This window comes from Engraulis encrasicolus, chromosome 3, assembly GCF_034702125.1.
Source record: "Engraulis encrasicolus isolate BLACKSEA-1 chromosome 3, IST_EnEncr_1.0, whole genome shotgun sequence".
Taxonomy (NCBI): domain Eukaryota; kingdom Metazoa; phylum Chordata; class Actinopteri; order Clupeiformes; family Engraulidae; genus Engraulis; species Engraulis encrasicolus.
In genome coordinates this window covers 53,780,631-53,805,630 of record NC_085859.1, presented here as the reverse complement: position 1 = coordinate 53,805,630, position 25,000 = coordinate 53,780,631, and the positions used below count along the sequence as shown (strand labels likewise).

Below are 25,000 nucleotides of genomic sequence, written 5' to 3'. Positions count from 1 at the left end.
GTGGAGTTCTGTGGACACACGCACACACAAATGGAAAACAACTGTCAACTTTTATTCATTTTTTGCCTTTACTTGATAGGACAGTTGGAAATGGTGACAGGAAGCAAGTGGGAGAGAGAGATGGGGGAGGACCTGGAATCGAACCCGGGTCGCCGGTGTAGTAACCCAGTGCCCTACCGTTAAGCCACGGCAGAGCCAACTTTAATTTTTTTATATGAAGCAGCTGTGTTTTGGGACTTTTTATGCCTTTTGATTCAATAGGACAGTGAAGAGAAGACAGAGGGAGAGACACAATGGAGTAGACTTGACAAAAACACACAAAGACGACAAATGTTTTTAAAATTTGAAGCTTTCAAGAACAAAGGTCACAAATGGAAACAAAGATCACAGATGGAGGACAGGAAACAAGTGGCAGAGAGATGTGGTTGGGAAATGCCCCTGGCCAGATTCGAACCTGGGTCCCCATGACCTTCTGTAGCCAGTATATGAAGAGGTGCATTAACAAAGTGCACCACAAGGTGTGTGTGTGTGTGTGTGTGTGTGTGTGTGTGTGTGTGTGTGTGTGTGTGTGTGTGTGTGTGTGTGTGTGTGTGTGTGTGTGTGTGTGTGTGTGTGTGTGTGCGCGTATGCGTGTGCGTGTGCGTGTGCGTGTGTGTGCGTGCGTGCGTGCGTGCGTGCGATTCGCCAACTAGATCAATCTCACAGCTATTAGGCCTAACTGGATCAGTGGGTATGGATTCCACTTCCTGGTTGTTTCAGCCAGAGGTCTGGGGGGCACTGCTGCTGGACAATGCCACGTGTCCTCTGTCCTGGTTGAGACACTGTTCCTCCGCTCTTTCCAGGTGTATATTATCAATAGGCCTATGCCTCTATTTAATTGATTGTTTACGTTGGTAGGGACTGATATAAAAACAAGGAAGATATCTAAATGTATGCATCCACAAGGTGCACTTTCGGGCGCTATTGAGGGCTGCCCCCTTGCACGGGTGAGGCATAAATGCAATTTCGTTGTGTGCAGTGTGCACTTCTGTGCTGTGGAGTGCTGTGTCACAATCACAATGGGAGTTGGAGTTTCCCAGTTGGGCTTTTACTTTTACTTCACTTTTCACAGCGCCCCCCACAACTGTCAGCCATTTGTCTCCCATTGCAAGTTATGCCAGTGTAATTCCATGCGGGCCATGTTTATCGAGCTTGTCCAATCTTGATCTCCAGTAACGGATATGACACTGTAGTGGAGGAATCCTGTAGCGGAGGCAAAGTGTGTTTTCCCCCATGCCTACTGCCATCACTCATATCCTGCAGTGGGTACCTTATCACATCAGATCAGATGCTATTGCAGTTTTGGCAGGTTCACTACACTCTGCAGCAGTGCCAGGGAAGTGTGTGTGTGTGTGTGTGTGTGTGTGTGTGTGTGTGTGTGTGTGTGTGTGTGTGTGTGTGTGTGTGTGTGTGTGTGTGTGTGTGTGTGTGTGTGTGTGTGTGTGTGTGTGTGAGTGTGTATGTGTGCCAACTAGGGGTGGGCGATATGACGATATTAAATCGTGAATCGTGATATTGAGTAAAAGATCGTCTCGAATCTGCCAATGTGGAGAAATCGTCTTGCAGTGAGGATGTTTATTATCAGCATCAGAGTGACGTTTTCTCACTTGTGTTGTTGTCTTCACTTTATTCTTTACATTATTGTATTCCAATTGTACACTTTATGAGAGTATCATCAGTGTGTTTATTCAATTCAATTGCAAGTTTATGAAAGATGTTTTTTGTTTTTTTTATTTTTTGGATGGAAGATCGTGATAAAAAATCGAAATCGAGATTTCATGTTAAAAAATCGTGATACAACATTTTTGCCATATCGCCCACCCCTAGTGCCAACTAGATCAATCTCACAGCTATTAGGCTGAACTGGATCAGTGGGTATGGATTCCACTTCCTGGTTGTTTCAGACAGAGGTCTGGAGGGCACTACTGTTTGACAATGCCACATTTCCCCTGTCCTGGAAACAATGTTCTTCTGTTCTTTCCATGTGTATATTATCAATACGTCTGTATTTAATTGATTGTTTACGTTAGTAGGGACTGATATAAAAACAAGTAAGACATCTAAATGTATGCATCATTGGAGTTTAGCCAAAGCCAATTCACAAAACTTGTCCCAAGTTCGGCTTTTGGTTAAGAAAGAAAAAGTAACTCAAAAGGCAGACATTGCTGTCTCAGACAGACAGGTTAATCTCAGTGTGAGAATATTAGTCTCTAGGAATATTTTTCATGACCTGGGAGCCAATCAGGATTTCTAATGAGGCCTTTTCACCATCTCTGGCTAAATTTGAGAGGCACAGAATCTCATTGACCTAAATCTCTCACCGTCAGACACTCACCAACCAACGTGTGACATCACAATGGAAAAAGAACAATATTTGAAAACAGAACCAGGGCACGGAATGCCAGAGGCGAGTGACCAATCACAGCGAGCAGAGGAGGAAAGTTCCTTCCCGATCTGAGTCAGTGATCCGTCATGAATGAGAAACTCTCCGGGGGGAAGCCTAACAGCTCACTCATCAAGATTGGCCAACCCAAGGGAGAAGCATGCACCATGTAGTCATAGCAACACACTCATAACATAAACATAGTGCCAGGCAACTAAACACAGCGTGGGTTCTCCTCAAGTACTGACCACCATGCCCGGCTATTTCAGTCCTGTATTTACACAGCTCCACGGAAATACACATACAGATATACAAATATGGTTGCCCACATGCCCACTCAGGGCATGATTACAGACTCTAAAACCAAATTGAAGACAGGTTTAATACTTGCTCAGACTGAAGACACAAGCAGATACATGCACACAATTTCCCCAAGACATAGGGTGCATTCACAGAGTGAAACGGTAATGGCTGAATTGAAGATCATGTAAGTGTGCGGCCTCGCATAAGGCTCTGTGAAGTACAGCAAATCGATACTCAGAAATAAGTTCACCTGGTGTAGACACACGCAACACCAAACAGAAGGATCTGAGGCAAGTTGTTATTGTGCATTGATTGAAAACTATGTGGGCGTAGAAGGCAGAAGCGGTAAGACCCAGTGCTGTCAAGCGAGAAGAGTTGGACCTAGGTGACATTTACAAGTTTGGCAAAGAGCACCGAGGGGATCTCCGCACACCACACCACACCACACCACACGTGTCTGTATGCCCTTTCTGGCAGCACCATCACTGGCCTTAAAAGAGAGAGAGCAGCCAGGCCAAGATCTGGAGATATTCCAAGACCACGGCTAAGTGATACACCTGCTTAAGTTAACCAACTTAATCTCAGAGGGCCACAATAGTGATCAACTAGTCCTGTCTGTTGGAAGCTGCAGAGTGGTAATAGGTTACTACAGTATAGGTTTAAATTATACTTGTTTAAATAAAAAATGAACAATGTGACCAGTTTGAAAGGTCAACTGACTTAACGTCAAATTTAAAAAGACATGTTTGTTCATTAGGAAGGTCTAAAGAATTTTTCACAAAACGTGGGAACTTAAACTGGTTAAGATACATGAAGTGGGACAATCTGCAGACTGCAGGCATTGTTTAGTTAAGAAGATGATGGCTATAGGTGTTTTTATCACCAAATTTACCACTTTTGTACCTCCGAGTTAACTTAAGCCATTTTGCTACCTTTTAACTTCTTGGAATACCCCTAACAGTAATCACAGCCGCCTGTTGAGAGAAACCTGCGAGCTGCCTGCAACAGAAACAAATGCGAGCTCCGAGGTCTGGTAAAGCCATCACCGGCACAACCAGGGGACGGATTATGATTCCATGGGCCCCTGGGCCAGACAACAAGAAAGGCCCCCCTCCATGGGTGCTGCTGGTGTACAAAACGATTCAGGGTTTTAGGCCAGATGTGAGAGTCTATTTTGTTGGGGGTATGGGGGGTAGTACTCTGATAATAAAATTGAAAATATAGCTGTTAAAAAGTGCAATATGAGAATAGAGTAGAGTAGAGTAGAGTAAATGTATTGATCCCGGGGGGATATTCAGGAATACAGTAGGCTTGGGCTTCGGGGCCTTCTTGACTCTTGGGTCCCTGGGCCTGGGCCTGGTAGGCCCGTGCAGTAACCTGTCCTTGGCCACCACCACCAGCGAGGCCTGCAACAGATGTGCAGTAGAGACAGGAAGCACGTGTGCAGGACTAGGGGGGGGAAGTCCTCAGTGAGAGAGTGCATGGGGGTCTAACAAGAGGCCTGAAGAGATCTGAGCGATAAAGACGAGAAAAGGTTGCTGAACACAAAGAGCGAACGTGGGGAGTTGGGAGTCAAGAGTCATGGTGCCCAGTTTAGCCCCCCGCTCATCCAGCTTCCTCTGTCGCACAATGCCCTCAGAAACTCCCTCAAGAAACTCATACACACACACACACACACACACACACACACACACACACACACACACACACACACACACACACACACACACACACACACACACACACACACGTACGTCACACATGCTGAGCCGGAGCTCGTGTCTCTCTCTCTCACACACACACACACACACACACACACACACACACACACACACACACACACACACACACACACACACACACACACACACACAGACACACACACACACACACACACACACACACACACACGTCACACATGCTGAGCCGGAGCTCCTGTCTCAAACTCACACACAAACACACACACGCACGCACGCACGCACACACACACCCACACGCACACACACACAGAGATCCTCTCTCACAATGCCCCCCGAAACTCCCTGTTCACTTCCTACCCAGATGCATCCTAAACAAAAAGCTTCTATTATTATGCATAAGATCCTGTGTATTATTTAAGTCATCTCACAAATATAGGGGTGTGTGTGTGCAGGGCTTGACACTGCCACCTGCCAACCGGCCAAATGCTGGTAAAACTTGGCTGTGGCTAGTAACAATTTAAGTCTCACAAGCCACTTTGACAGGTACGTAACTAATTATTTGGTGTGACAAAATCCTGGCAAGTAGAAAGAATAAACGGCTAGTGACTCGGGAAAACCACTAGCCACTGTGGTTGGGGAGGAAAAAAAGTTAACATCAAGCCCTGTGTGTGTGTGTGTGTGTGTGTGTGTGTGTGTGTGTGTGTGTGTGTGTGTGTGTGTGTGTGTGTGTGTGTGTGTGTGTGTGTGTGTGTGTGTGTGTGTGTGTGAGTGTGTGTCTGTGTATCTGTGTATCTGTGTGTGTGTGTGTGTGTGGTTTATTGCAATGCGTGAACCTATTCGGCTGTCACAACACAAACAAGCTAATGTAGGGAGATGCCCAGCAAGTAACACAACAATACAACACAACATCTGCCAATGAGTAAACTGCACTTTGCAGGAGGCCCTTGTTCTAACCAGCCAAATGTTTGGCTGAAAGGGGGAGAAAAGTGAAGTCATTGTTTAGCTGTTGAGCTCTGCTTCCTGAGGAAGTGCGTACGGTACCTCAGGCTGATGGCGGCATTGTGGGGCCGATAAGAGAGCTAGCCAGACACTTCGATGCCTCGCTTGTCCTCCCTCAGGCCAGCGTTTATTTAAGAGGCTTTGAGAGGTTGTCTTTCCCTCATATTAATATAGTCTTGTGATTATGTAAGAATTCATTGAAATAAACAGACCGTCAGAGAAACAATTATAGACTGACAGACCCAGCATATGTCATGCATTCCAAGGTCATTCTTCTCATACATTAAACAAATATGATTGGATTACTTAAGCTACATGTACACGTAAATGTAAAGGATATCCACTTCAAAGCTCTTTGCTGTAGCATTCTCATTTATCGCGTTGGAACAAACTTTTACCATGGTCCGCCAGGGGTCCTTGGACACAACTTTGAGAACCCCTGATGTAAGATACTAACAGACCCTCTCGCAATAACAAGTGCCTGGGGAGGAGATTCATTCTCATTGAAGGTGGATGGAGGTCCATAGAGGTTGAGCTTAAATTTATGTAAGAGGCTTACTGTCAGGTAGAGGCTCATTCGCTTTTAATTGAATGTCCTCCACCTGACAGGGGGACAAACTTGATAATGCAACACACTGAATAATGTAATTACCTCCCACCCACGTAACATAATCACAACCCTACAACACAAACACACAAAGTACGTAGTAAAAGACACACAGGTCCACTATCTAAGCACAAGTTTAATCAGTGCTAGATTTTTCTATTGTTGATAGTGTTTCTTCTTGGCATCATAAATGCTAGCCTACAGCTGCAGCAGTAGCTCCGGGTAGGGCCGAGGTGAAAGAATGAGGTAGCGTTTCTCTGTAAAATGCAAAACACATTCAACGCAACCAGGAAACCGGGTAACTAAATACACAAAATCAGCATGTGAAGCTTGAGAAATACAGACTGCTTCTAAAGTTTATCATTCTATGATTTATTCATATCAATCTAAATATCCCATTATCTGTCCCTTTCTGGGAATGTTTTGTAACGCCTGCACTAATAACAGCCCTTATTCTTTTTTAAATGTTTTTGGTCTCTTTAGACTTTAGTAGTGACAGGACAGTAGAAAGAGACAGGAAACGTTTTGGAAAGAGAGAGAGATAGGGAAGGATCAGCAAAGGACACAAAATCAAACCCGTACCGGGTTGCCGGCTTAACAGCCCAGTTAGAGCCACGATAGGGCCTCACCGCCCTTGTTCTGACAATATTCTAGTGCCACATGTCTTTTATTATCATGTATGATTTTCATTTCCACATTTCCCCGTAATAGCTCATATGAAGGCCGTGTATTCATACAGCTGTCTATAGCCATATCCCATTTACTGGTATTTTCTGCAAATGCAATGTGTTGATCATGTCTACCAACGACACTTTCACTAGCCTTGCTATCAGTCCTCTTCTCTCTCTCTCTCTCTCTCTCTCTCTCTCTCTCTCTCTCTCTCTCTCTTTCTCGTTATCCGCTCTCCATCCCTCCCTCCTTCTTTCATTCAGTCTTTCTGTCCTGGTTCTGCTGAATCACCGTAACAAAAGCTTCTCTGTTCTTGCCCCATGTAAACCCCTTTCCAGTCACTCATTACTGCACACACCGATCCGATCCAGACAAACACACACACACACACACACACACACACACACACACACACACACACACACACACACACACACACACACACCGCCCCCTGGGTTTATGCTAAGGGCCTCGCTCCCTCCCTCACAAAGGCCTCTTCCACCGGCCCGAGTCATTCCTAAACAGTTTTGACAAACACAGGACAAAAGATGGAGGAGCGCTCTGAAAGCAACTCTGTGGTGAGAGGGCTTCTGGGCTTGGCCATGCCCTCGCTGCCTCCACACCACATATCCATCTCTAAAATCCATCCATCCATCCATCCATCCATCCATCCATCCACATATCCATACTTCCATCTTTTTGCGTAAAAAGTCACGTCTTGCGCTATCAATAAGGATTTGCGTCTACTCCATGTGCCATCCACCGCCAATGATCTCATCTCATCCATCCATTTTTTTAAAGATATTTATTTGGGGTCCTGGATTTATTCGAGCACTCTTGTATTTGATTTGCATTAGGCAGGTATCCAATGATGCTTCACTGTCTGACAGGAAACCAGGTGGGATGAACATTCTTAAGAAGAATATTGGAGTTGCTTTAATGTTGGATTTTAGAATCAAATACAAAATATTGCTGTAGTATATGATCTTCTTGAATTTTGTAACCCTCCTTAGCTTGAAGGGCCAAAGTCTCCTGGCTCTAACCCTTTACGTAATGTGCAGCGTTATTGCATAAGAAGCCCCAAACTCCGCTGCCTTGTTATTGTGGTGAGCGGAGCGAGTGTGTTTGTGTGCTGGTAGGTACATGTAGAGTTGTGATTAGGGTTGTTCAGGCTAGGGATTATGGACCAGCAGGACAAGCTATAGAAGCCCCTCTGAGGCACGTCGTTCATACTTACATAGTACATTCTGCAGTGTTTACTTGACTCTTAGAGTGCAGAAGCAACACTGCTGCATTCGACTCTTGGAGAGTTGAATTAACACTGTCAAAGTTCCTGTGTACGTTGAAGTTCTCAGGTTAATGGCAGTGGGCTGTGTTTGGGGACAGAGTATAAAGACTGATGTGCGACAAGCCTAATCTCAGAATCTAATCATTTAATGGAGAGAGAGAGGGGGGGGAGTGGAAAGTGGTGGAAAAAAAGATGAGTATCATCCTTCACTTCATCCTGGTCCGAGAGGCAAGTGGAATGTGCACAGCAAAAGTTGTAATCTACAGTGTTAGCTCAGTACTCAGAGGGTGAAATATAACACTCTTCGGTGGCAATAGGGTTACTACCTCTATCTGGCAAAACAAACATTTCAACAATCCAATCCACCCTCTCTCCCTATCATTCAGTGTTCAATATTTTTCCCCGGGACAGCCCAATAAAAACCGGGACAGCAAGATAAAATGGGACAGGTGGGGACAACACAAGTTGGCACTTTCTTGCAGGGTACATTACTGTCTCTGTTCCAGGGAGGGGCAGAGGCTATATAAATCAGGTGCCATCTCATTTTCTCTCCTCGGGCCACCACACCACACTGTAGTAGACACATCTCATATGCACACACACACACACAGTAGCCACCTGCCCTTCTCACAGCACCAGCACCAGTGTGACCCTCTGTAATACTCTCACAGAAACAGCGGGAGCGCAGGTTTCATTAAAACATTTCTGTTTAGGAGCAGTGTTAATTCAACACTTACAGAGCTGAATATAGCACTGACAGTGTTGAATTTAACGCTGCAAAATGGACTGTGTAGCTTGCCTGGGCAGCACACAGCAGGGACGAGATGACGGTTCATGAAAGGGGCAAGTGTTCTCCTGCAGAGCGAGAGTTAGAGAGAGAGAGAGACGGAGAGAGAGAGAGAGGAGAGAGAGAGAGAGAGAGAGAGAGAGAGAGAGAGAGAGAGAGAGAGAGAGAGAGAGAGAGAGAGAGAGAGAGAGAGAGAGAGAGAGAGAGACAGAGAGAGAGAGAGAGGTGGATGGATAGCTGGCTGAACCTCTTAAGAGGCAAATGAATAGGATAAGACTGAGTACGGGCCCAGGCCTGGCAGGCCATTGCATACACTTGAGCTTGTCGGTGACTAATCAGTTTATAGCTTCTAGCCTGCACTGCCCTGGCCTGTGAGGTGAGGTGCACTCACACACATTAGCTGTTAGCATGGCCTGGCTCAGGGTTAAGAATAGCTGGGCCAAGTGTGTGTGTGTGTGTGTGTGTGTGTGTGTGTGTGTGTGTGTGTGTGTGTGTGTGTGTGTGTGTGTGTGTGTGTGTGTGTGTGTGTGTGTGTGTGTGTGTGTGTGTGTGTGTGTGTGAGAGACGGGATTAGTGCTGAGCTAATTGTGTTATGCGAGTGGATTAGATGTGGACAGGGACAGAGAAGGAAGCTTCTGACGACAGACACACAGCACTCTTCTTCTTCTTCTCTCAGGGCTTGACGCCACAACGTGATTCACATGGAGATGCCAGAGTTTATTTTCCAACACGGCTCCCTCTCTCTCTCTGTTCGTCATATGTGCCACTCGATCTGTCCATCTGTCCACTGTGTGTGTGCGTGTGTGTGTGTGTGTGTGTGTGTGTGTGTGTGTGTGTGTGTGTGTGTGTGTGTGTGTGTGTGTGTGTGTGTGTGTGTGTGTGTGTGTGTGTGTGTGTGTGTGTGTGTGTGTGTGTTGGCATGCCACATGGTAAACTGGGTCACAGGTGCTGGCTTGTTAAGTGAGTTTGCCACTTTTTCGAATCTGCTGACCCATAATAAACCATTTCAAATCTTGCATGTGACTTCCATTAAGCAAGGAGGGTGTGATTGAAAAGCCCAAAAGTGTCATCATCAAGGCCTACTGAGTGATAGGGTGGCTCATCTAATGTGGGCGCCTATAAGAAAATAAAAGGGCAAAATATTCAGAGGAACAAAAACAAATCTCCTCTCTGTGTGTTTGGTCCCTACGTTCCAGTCAGCCTATGTGATTTCCCAAAGGGGACTTACGTAAATACACAGAACATTTGATTAATCAATCATCCATTTAGTAATTGGATGCAACAGCACAGCGAGTGCTGTCTCACAGCGTTCCTGATGGATCGGCCAATGCCGCCCTCACTGACCGCTGCAACTAGGAAAAGATCTGCCTCTACCTGTTTTCTAATATTGTGTTATATGGTGTATATTATGTTGTATTATGGGATATATAATATTGTGTTATATGGTGTATATTATGTTGTATCATGTGATATATAATATTGTGTTATATGGTGTATATTGTGTTGTATCATGTGATATATAATATTGTGTTATATGGTGTATATTATGTTGTATTATGTGATATATAATATTGTGTTATATGCTTAGCAGCCATCAACTGCCATAGAATAGAGCAGGGGTCCCCAAACTAAGGCCCGGGGGCCGGATGCGGCCCGCCACGCCCCTTTGACCGGCCCTCCATCTCTCTTTACCTCACCATTTGAACTGGCCCAATCACTCATAAACTGTCAATCACCATATTTTTCTAACCTTTCCTTGCCATTTTACATGGTTATTAGGAATTAAAAGAAATACCTGTGGTATTTCAAATTGAAAAACATGTTAAGTACTCACTTCTTTTACAAATCATTTGTAATGATGAACTATTTTGTGCTGGAAATTATGGCTATAACAGGCAGTGGTCTAGTATACAGACCACATGATTGATCCCGGCCCCCAATCACAGTCAAGAACGATAATGTGGCCCCAAGAGAATAAAGTTTGGGAACCCCTGGAATAGAGTCATGTCACAGGATTCCTCTTCAGGTCTCCTCTTTGACTGCCTAATTTCTGACGAAGGCTACTTTGCCTTTGGGGACTTTTTTCTAGCACAAAACTTTCCATTGCTGACGAATGACCATCTCTTTCAGACGTATACTATTATATTTTTGAGACAGGCAGCACAACACTGTTTAACTCTGGTGATCTTGATCATCATTTTTATTTCCATAGCCCAGGGTGCAGGCTGAGTTTTCCCTCTCCGAGTTTATAGAGAGGAAAGTTGGCAAGTGGCAAGAGTAGTAGGAACATCAGCAGATTCTGGAAAACTCTTTACAATCTGCCACCCCAAGTCTGACAGAAGACTGAAGAATAGACTAGGCCACCTATATGTGAGATGTCTAGATCTCAAACATAAGAACAATGTGACTCCACCATCAGAAGATGCGTTAGAAGGTTCTTAATCACCTGCAGTGTCACCATGAGGTCATGAACTCTTAATTCTGCTGATGAGGCAGCCATGTCACCAGACTTTGAACAAAACCCATGTTTTCAATTGTAATGTATAGCCTACATAATGCAATCCACAATAGCTAACACACACAATACAGGCAGGCTGTCAACACACAATTAGGAAACGTCACCAAATAGCACTCAACGACTTGTCAACAGGAATTTGAGCCTTTGTTATACGGTTCAAAAACGAAGCATAATATGATCTCTGTTGTGTACTGTCATCATGTCCATTCAAAACCACCTGGGACCAGGTTGTGGAACAGAGTCCTTACCTCAAGGACAGGCAAGTCGGGGTCCAGGTGCGTAAAGCTGTTCAGGACCACGGGGTTCTCCTCCGCTGGCGTAATCTCCAACTTTACACCATCCCAAATATTCCGAATCCTCCACGCGCCCGCGTCAAACAACTCATCCACAGATGAGCGCCTCCGAGCGCGAAGACCCTCAGGCTGCATCCCCATCACGTACACCATAGGTGCTGACCGCTTTTACTTTCCGTTCACTGACACAAAGACAAGTAGCCTAGAACGTTTGCGCACACCACGTCAAATTCTCAAATCAGTAAATACTCCGTTCCATTTTGTTTTCTTCTTTTCACACTCGGACTGTCACTCTTCTTGCTTCTAAGCGGATCTGAGTCTGCTTCTTTGGCAGTGAGTGAAGTTGAGTAGGTAAGTCGGGGAAAGCCCATACAAGCCCCGCCCAGTTCACTTTGTCCACTACGTAGCGCCCCAGATGCTGATGTCACCTACATGGCAACGGAAACACAATCCCATCATAGACATTTTAAACCCCAGCCGCGTTCAAATGTGTTATTACGCAGACCAAAAATAGTCACCTTTCATGTGAATTTAGATAGGAAAACTTTGAAATAGGTCTACTAAGTTGTGATGCGTGTGTGCAGTTAGACAAACTGATTCATAAACCAGACGCCTGGTTGAAATAGGCTGTTTCAGTAAAATTAGGCCTAAAGAGGTGTCAATCCCGGGTTCAGAAAGTAAAACCCCTGCCACAAATTGGATCCAACCATCTCCGAATCACCTGATAATTGAACACTCAAGACCAGCTGCTTATTAGTCACCTGTGTTGGAAGGAAACTGTGGCAGGGTTTTTACTTTCTGGACCAGGAATTGACACCTCTGGGCCTAACCGAGTGGTCGAAGAAAAAAAAATGAAAAGAAAAAGTAAATGGCTTTTCAGTTATAGGTTGAACGCAGCAGAGAACCCATCGCTTCTCCTGTAATCAAATAAAGTGACATCTAAAAATGTCATGCTGTAGCCTACTCACTCAATTGGTCTTTATTTCAGGAAAGGTCAAAATGCCCCAAGTCTTTTCTGTCCCGGATTGATCGACACCAATTCATTTTGCTGCCTGGCTGTCCCCCCTCAGCATGTTCTTATCAAACTGCCTCAAAGTTCACGCTGAATAAATTAGTCATCCTAAGATTATTCGGAATGTCAGATGTTTGGGAAATGTAGGACTATGTGTGCAACACCGAATGGTTCACAAAGGCCAACCTGTGGAGTAAATCATGTTTAGTGGTGTGACGCTGCCACCCAGTGGCTGAACCAGAAACGCCTTATATTTCAGTCCATAGCCTACTGTTGCCTATGACTATGTCTATGAGTTGCATAATAAAATAAATATGAACCGTTGCTTAGACCAGGGATAAACAGCAGGTGACGCTTTGGCACAACCGTGGGGCACAAATCTCCATGGGCCTTGAGAAATAACACGATGGCAGCTGTTTCTCACAGCAGTTGCAAAGTCCCTGGGCAAGATTCTCAGCCATTGGCATAGATTATGTGTGATGGCTGAATCCTGTAAACCTCAACAGCTGCACAGAGTGGGAAAACATACAGGGTTCAGAATGAACATTCATAGTATTTTTTTTATCAGGAAAAAAACATGCATCTGTTACTCTGTCTTGCACGGCTATAGACAGAACTGAAAATGTACAACAGAATAACAAAAACAGTAACTACGCACAGCTCCGACCAATGCAGTAACTGCCTTTTTGCTTTGTATGGCAGCATTGCGGGTTTGAGATTAAACATAGGCTACTGTACCGATTCATCTAATAAGCATTTAATTACAATGTCTGGCCCTTTGGTCAATACTCCAAAAACAATGTGGCCCATCCCTGGTGTAGACTTTACGTGCAATGCGTGCATGCATGCCTGCCCTACGTGTACACACGTGTGTGTGCGAGCGTGCGCATGGGCATTTGTTGAAGATATTTGAGTCATAAATTAGCGTTCAATTCAATTTAATGCATAATAATACTCAAGTATGCATTATACAGTATATGGAGAATGATTATTTAAATCATTTCATACAGTAGATTGTGTACACAAAGTGGAGAAGTAAAAGATATAGGAAGTGTTTTTAACACAGAAACTATGTATATGGGTGAAGAAGTCTGGTTATAAACAGGATGATAAATTATGAACATTGCTTATGTCACCCAGAATTCACAGATATGTTAGTTAAAGACTGCATATTACATGAAGGTATCATTCACTGAATCATCTTGGTTGAATGCACGACAATGCAAAAGTCAGTAGTCATATTATTGTTCATGATGTTTTATTATTACTGTGTGCATGTAGCTGTGTGTGCGTGTTTGTGTGTGAGTGTGTGTGTGTGTGTGTGTGTTTGCGTGTGCGTGCGTACGTGTGTGAGCGTGTGTGTGTGTGCGTGTGCATGTTTGTGTGATGAGTCATCATGTCAGTCAATAATTCCCTCATAGGCCAGGTTGCCTGCATTCCTTGACAGCACTCAGTGTCTCAGAGAGGAGAGAACAAGGATTGTGACAGCCGGAGCTTTGAAGTGCTGGCACAGCGTGAGATCAAAGTGGATGATGGGCACAGACAGGCTTCTCCTAATTGCATTGTGCCCATGAGCATGCTCAGATCGATCCTCATACTAATGAGCAGCAGTGATGGAGGAGTTGGAACAGGCCGAATCAAACAGGGAGACACATTCACAGAGGGAACACTATGTCCTTAACCCTATACTGCACGGTGTTGCCATATGGCAACATACCATTCTTTTGGCATTTCCTGGTATTTAAATATAAATAATAGACACTGATTGGTTTTCATATTGAAACTGTGGCCTTGTTTTATCCAATTATATGATTTGTTGGCATCACATGACACCACACACTGCCCCAGGCTCGCTCTTTCCCTCACTGTACATGAGTGTGTCTCCTTGACAGATTGCTCTGCCATTGGCCAAGATATTTCACACTTTTTGCAATATTTACAAAATTTAAAAAAATATTGGGATGATCTATAGTTAGTCATGATCTGTTTTCACCATTTGTTTTGTTTTCAACTTTTTTTTTTTCCTTTTTATGTTTAAAAATAGGTATGTTGCCATACGGCAACATTGTGCGGTAATGGAACAAGACGGTCAATAGGGAAAGTGTATTGATACAAATACCCAATTCTAATTGATTGATTAATTGATTTATTTATTGATTGAATGATTGATAACTGATAATATTTATAATTAGTGCAAATGGCAGTCTGTAATGAACATTAAAAATGTTATAATAGGTGTACAGAACTGTTTTATGAGCTTTCACTCTGAGTACATGCAGAAAAGCGAACAAGGCCTATGCAGCCTCCCCAGACTGCCAGAGGTATACCACAAAAATCCCCAAACCCCAGATTAGAGCATAAAGCTACGGTCATCTTGACCATTTTAAGCCTCCAAAATGTTTTGACTTCATTTGTCTGTTATAAATAGGCAAATTAGCACACAACGTTTGTGCAAATCTGTCAACCCGATCAAAATTATTGTACAAAGTCAACCATTTTGAAAGTCAGCCATTTTAAAAGCATAATCCCCAAATTTCAAACAGCTCATAAACCAATTATATTATTAACACACAAGATTTACTGCAAATCCAAGCACCCATTGAAAAGTTGTGGCGTAAACAAAAGGTAGGCCGTCTCGAAAGATTGCCAACTTCAAAGTCAGCCATCTTGAAAGTCAGCTATCTTGAAAACACTAGCCTCACAAGTTTACATGGCTTATTTACTCATTTTAGAGTGTTATCACACAAGGTTTAGTGTAAATCCAAGCATCCATTCAAAAGTTATGACAAATAAACTGTCGGTTATGTTGAAAGATGCCTGGCCCGCAAATCGGCCATCTTGAATGTCGGCCATCTTGAAAGTGTTGGCTTCCGAAATTAAATCAGTTCATGTACATATTATAGACAGTTACCATACACATTTCTGTGCAAATCTATGCACAGATATTGTGTTAATACCTAATATATTCATTGGTGGTTGGTCAACGTAATACCACTGAAATACTGTTTTTCGGGGATATAATAAACAGTATTCACTTGTTCTCTCAATGACAAAAATGTGTTAAATAACTCCCTTGAACTTGTGGGTAAACTTTCAATGTTTTTCTGAGATAAAAACAATTACATTTCTATAAAATAATCCATAATGTTGTATGACCCTTGTTTGGTCTTGGAGCAAAAATGTACACTGGATCCTTTCCGTAACTGCACAATGTTGCCATATGGCAACAAACCTAAAAGTACCCCCCCAAAAAACTTTTTTTTGAAAAAAATTGCAAATATGTCTTAAGAAGTTCATTTTATGTGACAAAAACCACAGCAAGATTTTTTTCCATGATGGGATAATAATGCGTGCAGTATAAGGTTAAGTATGCACAAATGCACGGAGGCACGCACACATGCACACACACACACACACACACACACACACACACACACACACACACACACACACACACACACACACACACACACACACACACACACACACACACACACACACACACACACACACACACACACACACACACAGAGAGAGATACACACACAGATACACACAGTAGTAGTGCAATTGAATAGGAGGAAAATCCACACAGCACAGTAGGCCTACTGGCTTCCAGTGTTCAAAAAACTCAACTTTGACCCTTTGTTCCTGCCTAAATGTTTGCACAATTACAACATCCTACCCCAATTCCTGGCACTAAAGGCACATTGTCAGAATAATGTGGGCAAAAGTAGGATGTGGTAGAAACTGAACTGTACATTTGTCTATGGTGTTGACATTCTTCTTCTTCTTCTTCTTCTTCTTCTTCTTCTTCTTCTTCTTCTTCTTCTTCTTCTTCTTCTTCTTCTTCTTCTTCTTCTTCTTCTTCTTCTCCTTCTTCTTCTCCTTCTTCTTCTTCTTCTTCTTCTTCTTCTTCTTCTTCTTCTTCTTCTTCTTCTTCTTCTTCTTCTTCTCTTCATCTTCTTGCAGTTGCTATTACTGCTGATGATGTTCAACCAAAGAATAGCTCCTATGTCTTCTGGCATTGTATATTATTGCTGAGTGGCCAACGATGTTAAAATGTTTGGAGAGGAGGGAGCATTATTTCAAAGGGCCATATTTCCTTGTGTTTTGTAGACACTCACAATTTTTTCAAGGGGAAAAACATCTATACTGTCCCCCATGTGGTTAGATATAATTGATAACTGTTGGATAGGCAGGCAAGGTGTGTGGGAGGGAGGAGAGAGGCTGCCTGTGTGCCTGTGTAACTCTGCCTGTGCCTGTGCTTGTGTGCCTCTGCCTCTGCTGCAGTAATTCACTTGTGTAACCAGATCCATTAGTCAGGGCAGCACTGTAGGGCTGTGAATAAATGCCTTGCTGCTCTCGCTGTTGCCTGCCAGCATGCTTTACGACTAGCTGAGGATGTCCTGGCCCTCTCTCTCTCTCTCTCTCTCTCTCTCTCTCTCTCTCTCTCTCTCTCTCTCTCTCTCTCTCTCTCTCTCTCTATCTCTCTCTCTCTCGCGCGCACATACTCAATATCACTCTTGGCTGCTGTGTCTCTGTCTCTCCATCGCCCACTGACTCCACCGCCCTCTCTCTCTTCCTACAGTATATAGGCTAGTACATCCCCCTCTGTGTCAATTTGTCAATCGATCCTTCTTCCTCTCCTCGCTCTATCGTTCCCTTGCCCTTGTCTGTTGTCTTCTTTATGCATCTTATTCACGCCATATTCTCTCCTGCGCACCCCTCTCTTCTCATAACATGCATTAATATGGGTATTTGTTCCAATATTTAGGCCTAATATTACAGAGACTCTAACTGCAAACATGAGCAGTGCAAGGTCCTGCTTAAGGCATATTATCATTTAAGAGATGAATCAAGACATAACTTTGATCCTGGAAGGTGTGAGCTGAGGTGTGAGCTGAGCACCGCTCCTGTCATAACCAATACAGCTAATCTCTGAAACTGGTAGTGCCACCTCAGATGCACACTCACTCACCAGCCACAACATGTCCAAGTCACGCACGCACGCACGCACGCACGCACGCACGCACGCACGCACGCACGCACGCACACACATACACACACACATGGCTATGTTGTAGACAGGCGCGTGTTTGAACCAATGTGTGTGCATTGCCATTATTATTAATTCACAGTCTTTGCGCTTTAATAGTGTTGCCACCTCTGACAAAAAAGCCCAGACCTTTGAAACTCTATCGACCCTTTTGCTTGTAACGCAATGGTATCCTTCATTCAGTGTCCAGGAACAGTGTCCTCCCAGTGCCCCCCGACAGATGATTAAAATCAGGAAAAAAAAAACTTGACAGGTGGCAACACTAGTTTGCAATGACGTACTGCGTCAGTGGCGTCTTGTCCTTGACAGCAGGCAGAGAAGGAAGTTTGGTAGAAAAGAGGCTTGGCAGGTAACATTAGGGCATCTGAGCTGTGGGAAACTTGGACTTCCCCTGTGTCACGCTGTCGACAGGAAATCGGACGCTGCATGTATCTCAATGGTGAATAAAGCTCTTGAGATTTGGCTTTAAAAGAAGCTTCTAAAATTCTCTCTCTCGCTCTCTCTCTCTCTGTCTCTCTCTCTCTGTCTCTCTTTGCCTCTCTCTCTCTCTGGGAATACATGTTTGGTATACCAGCAATATTCCTTAGCCCTTTTAAATCCATGGCTGCACCTATTAATCTTCTTCATTGTTCATACCAGCCAAGTAAAACAAAAAGTCACAGCTTTAAGACACTAATGTGTGTTTTGAACAAGTGGAAGATTGTCTGAGACAATGTCTGAGACAACAACAGAGTCATTGTGAACACACACACACACACGCACGCACGCACGCACGCACGCAGACACACACACACACACACACACACACACACACACACACACACACACACACACACACACACACACACACACACACACACACACACACACACACACACACACACACCCTAGAATGTGAGTCAACCGGATGTGAATCAATCCACAGATAGCTATATCAGTCTTATCATAACATTGCATTTGACACACAGAAATGCTCACATTTAATGAAAGGCATTCACACGTATGCTGCCCTCTGAAGTGTATATAGGCAAAGGTAAAGTGCGTCAGAGTCTCTGAATGAATCTATCATCGGCCTATCAGATTAACCCACTGGAGCACTGCCTCGGCTGCATTTAAGGTCAACGTCCACTGCTCCATAACAACCAGAACACAACAGACATAAACAACACAGACGGCCAACGATGCACAACACCAGTGCAGAGGAGACCCAGGGGAGCATGGGTGATCAGTATTCAGTTCATGTGCTCCAGTGGGATTTGTTACGCAACATACTGTAATGTATGGTCGACCCCTTCGCCCACTATCTGTCACAACAGAAAGAGAAAGAGAGATGGAGTGGAGAAGGAGCAGGGAGGAGGAGGAGGAGGAGGAGGAGGAGGAGGAGAGGGGGAGTGAGAACAAATGAAGTGAAAGAGAGAAAGGAATGCGAGAGCAAGAGTAAAAAAGAGCTGGTGTGTGTACGTTACATTTTGAATGCACAGTAATCTTGCCACAGGAAAATTGCGAAATAGAGGACCAAAAATAACAAACAAACAAACAAACAAAGACACAACAGCAGATGTTGTTTGTCCAGCGCACCACAGGTGGACAGGTGTGCAAGTCCTTACCTGTCCATCAGGAGCTGCAGGTGTGGCCGTCCTGTACACATCATCCCGAGCCCACGCTTCAGGTGTCCAGCAGCTCCCTCCTCTCAGCAGACCGCACGTCCATTCGGACAGGCGCATACCCGTACACTGATGCCGAGCCGTGATCAGTTGCCCACAGTGCTAAAGCAAAGCCAATGTGGATCAGAACACAACACATACACTCACACCCTCTGGTCTCCTGCCGGCTCCAAACTGGACCCACCAAGCTTTGCTAGTAAGCAACCTGAAACTGGATCAGATCCCTAGAACACTCAGTCCAGAACCATTCATTCCAGAAGCGTTTAGTTTGGAACAGCCTGGCCAGGAACAACACTGCAGAGATCCAGCCAGCCAATCACGATGCAGGCATGCGGTCCAAAAGTGTCCAGTCCAAAAGTGCCCAAAAGTCCAGAATCACAGTGTGCAGTCCCTCAGCCCAGCCCTGACTACTGGAACAGCCTTCCAGTCAGGGACTACTGTGGGCTGCCATGCGCTGACCCGTCAGAACCCTGAATGAGTGGGTGTGAGTATGTGTGTGTGTGTGTGTGTGTCTGTGTGTGTGTGTGTGTGTGTGTGTGTCTGTGTGTGTGTGTGTGTGTGTGTGTGTCTGTGTTTACCCTGATAACTGTGTCAACAGCGGCTGGAACAGGACCATAGAACATTAACTTGAACTGGAGTCCTGACACTAGCCAGGGGAAAGATTGTTGTGTGTCGTCGCTCTCAAGTCTTCCAGGTAAGAGTGCCACTCACTCCGTACGCTGCTGGAGCAGGTTTGGCTGGTTTTCCATTTTCTTTGGTACTACTGACGCAACAAAAGCATGAAGAAGAGTGAAAAAAACAGCCCAAAGAAAGTAGCATATATCAAAAATGAATCTAAAAACCAATTGAAAGTGTTGACAAGCACTTGTCAATGTCATAAATGTGGACGAAAGGAGTTTGGTAAAAGGGGAAACGAAAGTATCCAACACTGCCAAGCAAGCACACTTGCACATGACAGTGTAATTTCCCCAAGGTGCCCAGGAAATTCCCCCAAGGCTCCAACCTCTGTTATTCCATAGCTCCAAAAGCTACAAGTGGGGAAGTTAGTGTTCTGTGTGTGAAAGCCCCATCTGTGTCGGCGTGCCCCATATAAAACCCTACCGCGCCTCCTTACATCACAAGATTTATATTCTGCCTTTATGTGGAGCCTCTCAGACTCTCTCCTCCTTATTCAGGCATTCACAGCAAAGCACTGTGGGACAGTGGAGCACCTCCTCATCACCATCCTCCTCCTCCTCATCCTCATCCTCATCCTCATTCTACCTCCCTACTTCATCATCTTCTTTCATTCTCTCTCCCTCCCTTTTTTTTCTTTCTTTCTTTCTTTCTTTCTTTCTTTCTTTCTTTCTTTCTTTCTTTCTTTCTTTCTTTCTTTCTTTCTTTTTCGTTTTCTTCGTTTATTTAGCTCTATAGAGCTCCTTCTCATCACAGAGCTGGACTGGGACCAAGAAATGAAAGAGGCTTTTTTGGCCAGCCCCTCACACAGTATTTGAATGATATGATTGGGCGGTCCATCATCTATGTTAAAGATGGACCATTGGGCTGCCCTTTTTACATAAATGGTAATGGAAGAAACCCAAAAAAAACCAACAAGAAAAAAACGTTAGCATCGGCCCCTGAGGAGTGTCAGCCCCCTGGGAAAGTGCCCTGTATGCCAGGTCACCAGTCCAGCCCTGCCTCTTCATCACCACCCTCCTCCCCATCCTCACTCTCCCTCACCACTTCAGCATCTTCTTTCTTTCTTTCTTTCTTTCTTTCTTTCTTTCTTTCTTTCTTTCTTTCTTTCTTTCTTTCTTTCTTTCTTTCTTTCTTTCTTTCTTTCTTTCTTTCTTTCTGTGATTAGGACCAGGCAAATTAATCATGCATCCGTACTATATGCCAGAGGTTGTTGCATTCACTGTCCTAAGGCAGGTGTCATCACAAACAGGCAATACGACAAATCACACTCATACACCAAAAATACATAATAGCCCATTAGCTCCCTACTTTTTAAGTTGTGTAATATGTGTTGTACTTCTCGTCCATCTTCACCATGTTGGAAATAAATGCCTAACACTTTTACATGTAATCCCTTGGATACTTTGTGTCTTTCTATATCCATAAATAAACCAAACAAAACCGAACCAAATTCTTCTCCTCTTCCCAGTCCGTGCAGCTCACTGCCAGCTTTCGTTTGGCAGCTACAGCGCAGCACAGAGCCGGGCTTTAACGAATCACAGAGCCGGGCTTTAACGAATCACAGAGCCGGGCTTTAACGAATCACCTGCCTGACAAGAGACGACTCCACTGGAGCAGAGAGCGCGCGAGCGAGAGAGATGGTGTGCTACTAATGTCCGTATCCGCAGTACACAAATCCAATTATGACCCAGAAGGATCCTCTCCATTGTCCAAAGCCAAGCAATAAGTCATTCTCATATAGTCTGTCTAACAACAGGACTCCAAAATGCTTCGCTGCAGCATTATTTCAAGTAGAGAGAAGTGCCAAATGAAGAAGACTAACTATTCAGCATTATGCCAGCACATCACTTAGGCGTAATGCTTAGTGGCAGGTTCACAATGAGGATCGTTACTTAATCAAAAAAGGTGGCATAAGTGATTATGGAGAGTGCTTACGGGAAGGATATACACATGGGCAGGTGTTCTTGAGAGCCTTCTGGTAAGTAGGGTGTGTGAATGTATGGTGTGTGAAATGAACTGTCCTGCTCTATAAATGCAGAGGGGTATGCTGAGCACATCTGCCATGAGTGAAGGAGAGAGAGAGAGAGAGAGAGAGAGAGAGAGAGAGAGAGAGAGAGAGAGAGAGAGAGAGAGAGAGAGAGAGAGAGAGAGAGAGAGAGAGAGATGCAGTGGACAGAACAGCACAAGGAAGGAAAGAAAGAGAAATGAAGAGAGGGAGCATGAATATGAGGAAAAGAAATGAAGAGAGGCAGGAAAAAGAAAATAATGCAGGAAAGCAGGGAGAAGAAAGAGATACGTACAAGAGAGAAAAAGAGCAGTAAGGGGGAAGGCAGACCAAGAAAGGAAGTGATACTCTAATTTCCCCGCATGTTTTACTTTCTGATTCCATGCAAGTGACAAATAAAACTCCTCCTTGATAGAGCGAGTCAGTGAAATAGAGGGGAATGAAAAAAGGATAGAAGAGAGAGAAAGAGAGAACCAGACAGACAGACAGACAGACGGTGCCAAATTGTTCAGCAGCAGCACAGCGATGCCTGCTGACTCCTGAGTTTCTGGGAAGTGTCTCCAAATGATCATGTCAAACACTTTTTTTGCACCCATATAGCCAGACAGATTCCTCTTCTCCATACAGCCAGACAGGGAATCGGGCTAATTAAAAAGACTGGGGCAAGACACAACATGCAGAGACGGATTGGACTCGGTGGGGAAAAAGTCTGCAGGGAGGCAGCTGCACACATACACACAACCACGCACCCACGCACACACACTCACACCAACACACACGCGCGCACGCACACACACACACACACACACACACACACACACACACACACACACACACACACACACACACACGCACACAAACGCACACACACACACAAGCACACACGCACACACGCATGCACGCACGCACACACACACACAGTAATGGCAAGTGGGAGAGGTCTGCGGGGAGTGGGGTTACTCAACTCTACCTGGCCCTGTGCCAATGAGACATGAGACCACCAGCAGCTGATACACAGACTCACTGGTCCAGAGCGAACCAGCACACACACATACACACTCACGCACGCACGCACACGCGCCTTCTCTTAGCTATATACATATACCTGTAGATGTATAGAAGCACACAACTCTCTTAACCACAGATATGCGTACACACACGTGCGCACACACACACAGACACACACACACACACACACACACACACACACACACACACGCTCACACACTCCCACCCTCCCGCACACGCACACTCACACACACACGCACACACACAAACAGATATTGTCACTAATATGACACAATTCCAAGCCACCTTGTCAACAACACTCCTGCGAATTGCCATACACATCTTTTCCCATGCAAGCGGCGCACCTGTGCAAATCCCTCTAATCTCCAGCAACCTGCATGGACACGTTGAGTCAGACAGCACCCATACAAGTCACAGCTCAGGCAGGTTTACACCACACCACACCACCACACATCACACCTACGGGCATGCAGCGAGAGCCAAGTACAAGCCAAACAACACGGGAGCACAGGCGCATGTTCACACACACACAGGCACGCACACACACGCACACACACACGCACATTCACAAACCAGGGGAGTACAGACACACACGCGCATGTACGCATGTACGCATGTACGCATTTGCACACCTGCACGCACGCACATGCACAGACACACACACACTACTTACCAGGTCATCCAGAATAGAGACAGGGAAATCGAACATGCACATCTTGACGGGCTGTGCCAGAGCCTTCTGCAGGGAGAAGAGCGATTTGTGGTTATCCATGATGCTGATGCTCCCAGCACGTGTCTCTGTGTATGTGAGGAGAGAAGAGAGACGCTATAACTGACTGACTGCTTCTTCACTCAGCAGCAGCAACAACACACACGGCTTTGCTTTGCTCGCCCTCTCTCCCTCCCTCCCTCCCTCCCTCACCCACTTCTCTCGCTCCCCCTCGTCCTCTCTATCCCTCCTTCCTTCCTTCTTTCAGTCGCCCCTCTCCCACTTTGCTATCCTTCCCCTCACTTTCACTGCTTTTTTTTCTCCTTCTCTCACTCTGCCCTCTCCCACTCTCAAACCTTCCCTTCTCTCTCTCTCTCTCTCTCTCTCTCTCTCTCTCTCTCTCTCTCTCTCTCTCTCTCTCTCTCTCTCTCTCTCTCTCTCTCTCTCTCTCTCTCTCTCTCTCTCTCTCCTTCACCCAGTCCACTTGTTCCCTATGCTTACTGACTGGCTCCTGTTCTGCATAGCTGGCCATCAGCAGGATGTGAAGTGTATTGTATAGCTAATGCTGTTGCCGCTTGGCTCAGCTCAGCTGGGGGGATTGGGCTGTTGCTATTCCATCCAATGGGAAACCTGACACGGACTGTATCTCTCTCTCTCTCTCTCTCTCTCTCTCTCTCTCTCTCTCTCTCTCTCTCTCTCTCTCTCTCTCTCTCTCTCTCTCTCTCTCTCTCACACACACACACACGAACGCACGCTCGCACGCACGCACACACACACACAAACACATGCGCACGCACACACCTACGCGCACACACACGCGTGCACACACACACACACACACACACACACACACACACACACACACACACACACACACACACACACACACACACACACACACACACACACACACACACACACACACACACACACACACAATCCTCTCCATCCCATGTGTCAATATTCCTCCTTCTGCTCAGACAGCTGAATAACAAGAAACTCTTGCCGCCTCGAAGCAGCAGTCCTCCTCTGACTCATTAGCTATTGATAACGATGGTGAGCTGCATCCACTCCAAAATATTTGATAGACACACCCACTGATTCATCCACAAAACATGCACATTTACAACTGTATGTTTAACATAGAAATAAGGATCCAGAAACGTAGTATTTCAGGAATACAATTGAACATATGCACAATGTTGAAAACCCTGCATGCAACATCTTGAATTTTGAACCCACACATTAGTGCGCAGCA

At 45.0% G+C, this 25,000-nt stretch overlaps 1 protein-coding gene across 4 annotated transcripts in view; it reads right to left on the bottom strand.

The window, feature by feature from the left end:
• Nucleotides 1-23,901, bottom strand: part of LOC134446365 (ral guanine nucleotide dissociation stimulator-like) — a 40,139-nt gene extending 16,238 nt beyond the window's left edge. Inside the window, exons 1-2 of one of the 4 annotated variants that reach the window (XM_063195727.1) lie at nt 23,707-23,901; nt 1-8 (exon numbers count right to left, since the gene is read on the bottom strand). The exon at nt 1-8 is cut by the window's left edge and continues 297 nt beyond it. In XM_063195727.1, coding sequence (XP_063051797.1) covers nt 1-8; nt 23,707-23,805 — 107 coding nt within the window. In that variant the 5' untranslated portion in view covers nt 23,806-23,901. Of the gene's footprint in view, nt 9-11,541; nt 12,220-19,264; nt 19,831-23,706 lie in introns of those variants that run through there. The other 3 variants (XM_063195726.1, XM_063195725.1, XM_063195724.1) reach the window with 3 other exon arrangements.
• Between the last annotated feature and the right edge of the window lie 1,099 nt (nt 23,902-25,000).